The sequence below is a fragment of the Dendrobium catenatum genome, unplaced genomic scaffold (assembly GCF_001605985.2).
Source record: "Dendrobium catenatum unplaced genomic scaffold, ASM160598v2 fragScaff_scaffold_998, whole genome shotgun sequence".
NCBI lineage: Eukaryota > Viridiplantae > Streptophyta > Magnoliopsida > Asparagales > Orchidaceae > Dendrobium > Dendrobium catenatum.
Window position 1 is genome coordinate 1,396,955 of NW_021319460.1, and position 10,221 is coordinate 1,407,175.

At 32.0% G+C, this 10,221-nt stretch overlaps 1 protein-coding gene across 1 annotated transcript; it reads left to right on the top strand.

Annotated features, from left to right (window-relative positions):
- The first annotated feature begins 435 nt into the window (after positions 1-435).
- LOC110106645 (probable cytokinin riboside 5'-monophosphate phosphoribohydrolase LOGL10) lies at positions 436-6,293 on the top strand. The gene is made up of 7 exons (XM_020836596.2): positions 436-638; positions 1,232-1,329; positions 2,553-2,583; positions 3,680-3,779; positions 3,886-3,956; positions 5,256-5,399; positions 5,915-6,293. Exons 1-7 carry the CDS (start codon positions 489-491, stop codon positions 6,032-6,034), a joined length of 714 nt encoding a protein of 237 aa, XP_020692255.1. The 5' UTR covers positions 436-488; the 3' UTR covers positions 6,035-6,293.
- Positions 6,294-10,221: the final 3,928 nt, after the last annotated feature.

Genomic DNA, 10,221 nt, shown 5'->3' on the forward strand with positions numbered 1-10,221 from the left:
TCTCTTTCTATAATCATATTTTTGTAACTTTTTTTCAGTGGAGATATCCAATCCTTTTGTTATCTTTTAACTATAGAAAAAATTAAAGAATATCTCAGTTATTTAATACTTCATCTGTCTTCAGTAAAAATAAAAATCATTTATATTTTATATTTCATAATCATTTATTTTGTTTAATTTTAATTATATTTTATATTTAATTACATTAATATAAATGAATTATATTAATATTACTACTTATTTCAGCCGCTTTCCGGACGCGGATACCAAAAAATAAAAAAATAATAATATTTAAAACAAAAAAACCGAATCACTCCTTATTTATGTCGGCGATTAGCTCTAAGCAACGAATCACAGCCGTCCAAATTCTGAATCACCGCTAATCCATCGTCTATAAAAACCCCCAAAGGACTCCGAGGGTAGGGGCCCTGCGCATCTTCTCGTTATCTCCACGTTGTTTCTTCCACGGAGAATAGAGAGCTCGAAGAATGGAAGAGAAGCCGAATGTCGAGTTCACGGCGGCCGGAGAGAAGGTGGGTTCCCTGTCCTGTTTCAAGAGGATCTGCGTCTTCTGCGGGAGTAGCACCGGGAAGAAGGCGGGTTACAGGGAAGCGGCCGTCGAGCTCGGAAAGGAACTGGTGAGTTGGAGTAATCATCAAAGATAATTTCTTTTTTCAGTTCTTTTTCGAAGCCATTGCCGCTTATGCGCTACCATGAATCGAATTCGATTAGTTCGCTGTTACAGAGAGGAGGGAGATAATATGGGTTTCTGATTATTTTGCTTAAATTGCTCAAATCTGTAATCCTGGCTGGTTTTATTCGATTTTGGGAACAAGTTTTGGATTGGAATTATGAAATTTGTTTAGGGTTACAGGACATGAAAATGGGAGAGAAGGAGATTGCTAGCTGTCATCCGTCTAGCTGATGGGCGGGTTTCTTGCATCAGTTGCATGACCTCTCTCTGACACGATTTTTGATGAAAATTTAATTTTTATGGTTAGTGAAATAATAATATTATTATTATTTTGTCCATTGCAATAAAATGCTGTTGCCATACTTTTACGGAGAGTCGTGTAGCCGCTTTCATCCAGCATCATAATTAGTATTTTCTTTGTCTTTTTTCTATTGAATTGTATGGTATTTATCTATTTTCATTCAATGAGAAATTTGATTTTATTTTATGGATTGGATATTATATTTTATAAATGTGGCATTTGGATTTTTGTTTTAGGTGGCGAGAGGAATTGATTTGGTTTATGGAGGTGGTAGCGTTGGATTGATGGGCCTCGTCGCTCACGCTGTTCATGATGGTGGCGGCCATGTCTTAGGGTCATCTCTCTCTCTCTCTCTCTCTCTCTCTCTCTCTCTCATTTAATTGCAGATTCACATCTGTGTAACACTTCGAACCGGATATTTCTTACACAAAATCTTAAGCTTTTAGACTAAAGTGAGCAGAATCTTTCTCTTTGATCACTTGCTTAAAGATAATTTCAATGTCATAAATGGAAATTTGTTTCACCTTGGGCTGAACTGTGAAGTGATTTATAACTATACACCATAGAATTTTGATATATTTACATATTAACATCCAAAGATTTATATTTATTTATACAACGTCTTACATTTTTTTTTGAAATAGATAAGAACAAATACATTAAAAGATAGATTTTTTTACTTTTAATAAGTTAATGTTAATGATGTTTTTGATGTAATATATTATCATGATGTTAAAGAAATAAATAGAAATATTTGGTGCTAGATTTTAAAATGTATAAGATTGCTGTGGTGTGTAAGTAAACCGCCGCCCATTATTATTTTTCTATCATAGAATGTTAGGGATTAATGTATATTTTTCACTCAATGATAGAAGAGTTTCTTCTAATGCTTCCTTCTGCAAAATAGTTTCAGAGTTTTACAAAGCTGTCCATTAATTACATAATTATGGGAGCCCAATAGAGTGTCTGGCACTTGAAATGCTTGGAAGAAGAATTTTTTTTTCTTTTGTTTAGCCTATTAAATACCAACGACTTCTTTGGCCTCCTTTTGTCATATTAGCAGAATATTCAGTCCCTCTTTGATAATCATTCCCTCTTTTTAGCATTTTTTTTTAATTTTTTTTTATTTTGGCTTTAGCATTTTTCATTAGCTTTGATTCTACTTTATGACTTATTCAATGGTTTTGGGTCTTGGTCTAGGACTTTTGTGCCATTTAAATGTTTTTTAAATATTTTGAATATTTTTTGTTTAGTTGTTTATGCAAGGCTTGATTTTTTTCAGAATAGTCGATTTGCTTGTGTAAAAAGGTTTTGTTTTTCCTGACTCGCATACTTCACACATTCATCAACTACACAACCCATCTTAGCTTAAGTGGTTGAGAGCTTTATCTCCCATCACTAAAGATCTGAGTTAGAAAACTTGCATATTCAAGTTGAGCCTTAATTTATGAAAATTCACTCAAAATTCCCTCAAAAAGGATTATTAATTAATTTTCATGTATCAACTCGTTTGATATAATCTTGTTGCTGACTTGCATTAAATTTTTTTTTTAATAGGGTCATCCCGAAGTCTTTGATGCCGAGGGAGGTAAGTTGTGCACTTCAAAATATCCTCATTGTATTAATCTTGGCGATCTTGCTTTCTTTTTTCTTTTTCTTTTTTTTTTGAATATTTTAGTTTTATTTTGAAATGAGAAATGCTTCGCAGATGACCGATTTTTGTGGGAGGCTTTGCCCATTTGGGTTTTAGAACCATTCTTCTCTATTGAGATTATATAAATATTTGAGCAAATGAATAATTTCTGTGGAGGAGTTATTAGAATGAGATGGCTTTTATGTCATCACTTATGTCATCATTATTATTATAATATGCTGCTAGCTTTGTTTATTGTTTTCAAGAGAAAGCTGTGCTGTCTGATAAGTCATAAAATTTTGCATCTGAGAACTTGTGATGCTCATGAAATTCCTACTTTTTTAATGTTAGTCCTTCCAGTGAGAGCTATATGAAGACATTAGCTTGTTTACTATATAGTAAATATTAAGACATTAATGTGGTAATCTGGGAGACATCTTGAGCTAAATTATACATGCTTACTAGGTTTATAAAAATGACATCATCAGTTTCTTAATAGCTTATAATATCATGGTGAGCACTCAGAGGTTGACTTAATTTGATTCTTTGAATGAATCACAAGGGTATTTTGGTAATTTCACAAAAACCTCTTCTTTCACTTTTTTATTTTTTTTTTATTTTTTTATTTATTTATTTTTTTTTTCTTCTTTCACTTGATAAACCTCATTGAGCTTGGCCTTTGTGCTCATTTGGTTCTTTTTTAGATGAAAAACTTGTTTTAGAAGGTGCATGATGATTATATTTTCACTCAATTTGACTGTAAATGTAAAATCTTTCTAAAAATTTTTGAGGGTGTCCATAGATTTTAAATATTGATTTTAATTACATTCAATCAAATGATAAAATTTAAAAAAAATTCCCAATTTTAAAACATAATTTTTAACTTCAAGCAACAGAACAAGCCCTAAATAGTGTTTTTCTATTGCAACGTGTTAGCTTTTTTCTCCCCTTTATACTTTATTTTTCATATCAGAGTTTAGCCATGGATTCTTCAAGAATTAAAATTTTGATAATTTCACTAAAATATGGATCATTCTAAAAAATATCTTAGATAACTGGAGAGACTGTTGGGGAAGTTAGAGCAGTCTCAGATATGCACGAGAGGAAAGCTGAGATGGCTCGCCAAGCTGATGCCTTCATTGCTTTGCCTGGTAAACATTTTCACTCTCCTCTGAGATATGAATTGGGTAATATTGTGATTTGATTATGTTTTTCATTCTGTTCAACACTAATGCTTCTGAAAATATAAAATTCAAGGTGGCTATGGGACATTAGAAGAATTGCTTGAAGTCATCACATGGGCACAGCTTGGAATTCATCAGAAGCCGGTAAACATTTTTACAGAAAACATTATATCTTTGATATACATAACGATAAATGTTGCCCGATTTGTATGCTTTGTTCTTTATTAGCCTAAACAACTTCGGTACATTGCATTTTGTTTGTTTCTTTGCTTTGTTTATCCATCCTAAGCACCACATCAGAAAGAAAGATATTTAGACTTTGAAATGGCTGTGTCGGCAAAACACAAAAGTGACTTTTTTGCAGCCTTTGTTAAACTTTGCTGACCAAAGACCTCATTTGATTTAGCTTCTCCTACGTGTTTTTGGGTAAGATAAATTGCTGCAAATCAGGCGATTTTTTGTGTGAAAAATGTGATTTTCTAGAAAAATTGATTTTTGATTGAAGAAATAATGATTTTACTATTTAAAATCTTTTTTATTTGCATATCTAGCACATTGCCCTAAAGCAGATATATGTACTTGTTCATGTCATGGCAACTTGGTGAGAATTTAATCAAAGTTAAAAATATAGGTTATGATTTTGCTGCTCTTTTTAAGATTTGGATATTATAAATAGAGCCAGTTGGATGTTACTTTTATAAATATTTGAAATTGTTTTGGGAAGTATTAAACAGAAAGTCCACAATTTCATGAATTCAAACTTGTGCCTTCGTGAAAGAGAGCAAAATCCATAATTATTAGAGTAATCAGACGACCACAAATATTGGCATTACATTTGTAATTGCCCTCTTTTCTTCTGACAAGATTAATATTTTATCTCATAAAATAATATTTGTAAAGTTATGTTTGAAAAAAACATAAAAACACAAAGACCAACCAAACAATGAGCCCGAAGTCATGATATTTAATTATTTATTGAAACCGTCAGTAATCTGAACTGATATCTTGTAGCTGCGCTGATTGATTAGCACCAAAAAGCATTTTTTAGCTTATTATAATACTCTCAAAGCAGATTATCTGCTTTAATTCTCCACCACTCACTCTATTGTTTTGTTTTGATGATCACTCCAAGTCTTCCATGTGGAACCATACCATAATATGTTAATATCTTACTTGTTTGTCTTGATGAGCTGCACCTATCATATAACATTCATAAAATTTTCTATATTACAAGAGTATAAAAACCTGCTTAAATCAATACAGGCATCAAATGATATCAAGTCAAACCACGGTTTCACATGGTTTACTTAGAGAACGGTCATCTGAAGCTAACATTTTTGTCATAATCTATTTGGACTAGATTCATTGTTATCTTAGATTGATCCCATGTGGTTTCATATACTGATTCTTTTCCTTAAATTTCTCATTTTTTTTTATTTGAAGGTTGGTCTTCTTAACGTGGATGGATACTATAATTCATTGCTCTCATTCATTGACATGGCTGTCATGGAGGAATTTATTTCTCAGAAGGCCCGTCACATCATTGTTTCTGCTCCAACAGCGAATGAGCTGGTCAGGAAACTAGAGGTAAATAATAACATTTTCTTCTTTAATTCATTTGACTATTCTATTCTCATCAGGGTTGTAAACAAGATAACCTATCTTGACCAACCTCGTGTTATTCAACTCGGCTTGTTAAGCAAATAAGTGAAAATATTTTATCCGTGTTGTGCTCGTTAACTTCTGGAGCTGAAGATAGAGTTATTCACGAGCAACAAATTTATATGAAAATCATATATATGTATATATGCATCTATATGTATGTATGTATCTATATGTATATATGTATCTATGTATCTATGTATGTATATGTATGTATGTTTGTTTGTATGTATGTATGTATATGTATGTATAATCAAGTTATTATTGAGCCAAACATGATCTAACTAAGCATTGGTTGTATTTACTTATGAAATATACAAGTTTATAAAAATTAATCAAACTGGAGCTAATTATTTGAGCAAGACACAATTGAATACGAACAATTAACTTATTTTTTACAGCCTTATGATTATATTGACTTTACTGCATCTGTTTTTCAGGAATATGTTCCTCAACCTGATGATTTTGTTTCAAAGTTGTGTTGGGAGGCAGCAGATCATCAAGAAGCAGCAAGCTTTGTGGCTGAGATGGAACCTGGAATGGCTTCTGCTTCTTCCTGAGTCAGCTCCTTCATGCTTTTCTTCTCTATTTTGTTGCCAACTGAATATAATCAAATATTATAGTATATACAAGCTTTTGATTACACCAACTCAGATATAGGATGATCAAGTTCAGTCATAACCTGTGGCATTTTTTGTAGAGAAATCATTATAGGGAGGTAGATTCAAACTGGTATGATTATTGTTTTGCTCCCTTTATGTATTTAAAACGTTTGAAAGCTTATAGATATTATATTCACTAAGCAATATGGCTTTCTGAGTTGTGATTGAGTTGTTTTTCTTCTTTTTGGTCTAATTTGTCAACAAATGTTTGGATGTTGGAGAAGCTGTGAAAAAGAAATTTTATGAACCGAATGACAAGTGGGAGGTAGGGGAAGCTTAGTATTGTAACATGGAAGAATAGATGGGTGGGACCCTTAATTGTCGGCTATGGTTGGAGGCTAAAAATAATAGTGGGCCCCCCTGTCATTATTCTGTTTGATCTATGTCTAGAGTATAGTAAATCCTTAGTCTTTTCAAACAGTAAGCCTCCATGGTAGCTTAGGACCTTAGGCACTCATGATGTCATTTTTATTTTCTGAAGATTTTTTTTTTCAATTTGTGAAGTTTTCAAAATTTTAATTATTTAATATATTAGAGGGGCGTGATGTACAAAAATTATGGGATGATCACTTTCTTTTTTAAGTTTGACTTATTAAAAGAAATTAATTTGGTGGATAATGATGATTCCAATTTATTAAGAGTATCCAAAATGAGATTATAAGAGAGATTCTTGTTGTTATGGTCCTTCAACGGTTGTCCCAAATCACCTTCGTTTGATTACAATCATATGGCTAACATCTCTCAACTATTGTCCTCAGATCACCATCGTTTGATTATAATCATTTCAATCATCATCGTTCACTACGATCCTTCAACCTCCATCGATCGATAATGATTCTCAAACCTCAATTGCTTAACTATAGCCCTCGAATTGACTATTTTTTTATTGTGATCATTTGACTACATTGACTCCCACTAACTTTGTCTCCTAATTGCTAACAATATTAATATATGTCATAAGATCAATGCATGATGTCTTATTAACAATGACTCCTGATATTAGCACCAAAATTTATGTTAGATTTTTTATTCTCTAGTTTCCCGTCTTTAAAAGAGTACAATCAATAAATAATCAAAATATATCATAATGATAGCCCACATTCAACATGTGTCTTTCAACTTTCACCATGCTATACATTCTACATATTATATATTTACTATATTGTATCATCACTTTCCGCTAAGGAAGGGCATAATTTATTATTGATGACATACAATAATGAAATCATTTCAATTGGATATGGCCTCATGATTTTTTTTTTTTATGAGATTTTTATGAAAAAAATATGATGTCTCTTATAACTTTTATTTTATCTGTATGTGTGTGCTAGACCTTTGTATTTAAGACAATAAATTTTCTAATTTTACTATCATAAATATTCTAGCACACAATAATTATAATACAAATTGGACAATAATGCAATATGCCAAAGGATTTGAATTGTTTTTATGATAGCTAATAAAGTTTTACAAAATTCCTTGTATGTTGGTGTGTGTTAGGCCAAAAGAAGAGAGGGTTGAGTGAGAATTTTAGAACTTTGAGCAAAATAGATTCCCTGGTTTAACCTTTAAGGGCTTCTCCTACTTATGATCTTCTCTTCTTGTCAAATTTGTCATACCTTGATTCTCCTCAAGGCACTAACCTCTTTAACCTATTAGGTTGAGAGAGATAGAAAGAGTAGAGAGAGCTTCAACAAGATAGTGGTCATTTGGCTATAGAGTGGAGAGAGAGAGTTCAACTTTCATCCTTCCCTTATTGTGACTTTTTTACATGGGCATCACTTTTTAGTATGTGTTGGGTGAAGATCAATAAAGAATATTAGAGGTTAAATGATATTAGGTTCTCTTACTTGGTCAATTTTCTTTTAAGAGAGAAGGTTGGTATGCTGGGGGAATTTATGCTAATGTTTATGATTGAAAGACTTCATATCTTGTTTTTTGATATGTATTGAAAAATTATTGAATATAACGTCAAAAGTTAGTCGACATTGGTTGCCTGACTCAATTATTCTCCTATAGGAGGGGAGATCAGCTAACCATGTAGGCTTGCATCAGATATTCTAGGGAGACTTGTATTAGATATTGGTTGTAAAAAAACATAAGGGTATGACAACAACTAGTATTAATGGCGGTCAATGGATGTTTGTTGATTATGTTGGCGTCGATATTGGTTGATGATCAACATCTTGTAATGGCAATAACACATGTCAATGTTTGTGTGTCAATGTATTTATAATTAAAAAGATTTTTTTGCGAGTTTTAGTTAATTTGGTCATCACTCCTTCAAATTGTAAGTAAAAGTCAATTCAAATAATTTACAATGAACTTCAAACACACATTTTAAATTAAGATGTTATTCAATAGATATTGATCTTCAAGTTATCAAAGTTTCATGTTAGTCTGATAGACATAATCATCCTCATCATTTTTATAATTTTGCAACTATATTGAACCACCTATAAAAATATTCATCAAATCATTAGGTGAAATTAGGAGTGCACGAGTCGAGTCAGGCCTAACTCAAGCTCAACTCATGAGTTAAATCTCGAGCTTGAACTCGAGTCGAGCTCAAAAGGCAAGCTTGAGCTCAGTAACTCAGTTTGTGCCACTACTAGCTCTTAGAGTAGCTCGATTCCACAGTTTGAGCACACAAATTAGTTCACAGACGCCGTTCGCACGCGCATAGGCCAGTTCTCCTTCAACAGTTCGCATGCGCTTCACCTTATGCAACTTAAACGTGTAGAAGCCGACAGCCTCTGTGCTTCGCTACTTTGCTTTCCACCTTCCAAGCCACTCAACAAGTAATCAAGCTGGTCATCATCTGGATCGAGTTGAGCTCAATAATCCAACAAGCTCGAAACTCGATAAACTCGACTCGTGAGCTCATTAACAAGTTGAGCTCAAGTCGGCTCGCAAGTTGACTTGACTCATTTGCACCCCTAGATGAAATCATATAAAATTTGTTATCATCAAATTCATAATGATCCACACATAAATCACCAAAGCTCTTGAAATCAACATGATATATAATTATTTGGAGGAGAGAGAAACATAAATCGTTATCAAACAAGAATCAAAATTAGTGTGACAAAAAAAATGTCTTTGTTCTTTATCCTTCAAAAGAACCCTTCAAAGGAATAAAGAGAGGAGAGATTTGGTGGAGAGGTGATGAGGATACATGTCAAAAGTGGGCTAAAAAGAGAGGAGAAAATTTGTTTTTGTTTTTGTTTTTGTTTTTGTTTTTTGTTTTTTGATGTATTTCATATAATTCATATTTTATTCTTATTTTCAAATACAATATTATAAACTATTACATTTTTATTAAATATCATTAAATTAATCAAATACACTTAACACACAAAATATATTTTATTTAATTTTTAAAAAAATTTTGGGGGCTGCGGTGTTGCCGGCCATATAATCCAAGTGTATGGGGGCGGCGGTGTCGCCGGCGGTTTGATTATTTGACTATAATTTTCTTTTAAGTAATCTCTACAAACATGCTAATTAACTAACTAATTAGTTGTCCATTCTATTTGAAGCCGGCATGGAAAGAACAAATTGTTTCTCACCATAGCTTTTGATATGATTTATTAATGACCGAAAGGTGTTGATGGATCTTCTCTTAATCTTATTCATTCTGCCATTTGTTTATTTCATGAAATTTGAATGTGAAAACAAAGATTTTTTTTCGAACTTTATGGGTCATTTCATGGTCAAAATTATGACTGTTGTGATAGAGACTACTTGGCATATGTTGATGATGCAATGTGATAAATTATTTTCTTCATGGTTTTCATTTAGGTCCCAAAAAAAAAAAAACTATTGATTCAAAATTTTTGTCTGATTAGATTTAGGTTTTGTTTGAGATGGCATTCTTACTGTTTTTTGGAGCAACTTTTTTAATAGAAAAAAGTTCTCGTTCAAAAAAAATTCGTATTAAAAAAACTACTTTAGAAATTAATAAAAAACTTGTACCAAATGAAGCCTTGAAGTTATTAGATTTACTTTAAGATGAGTGTAATATAAAAAAAATAATTAAAATACAGATTATATTCATCTTAAATTAAATCCGATGAATTTAA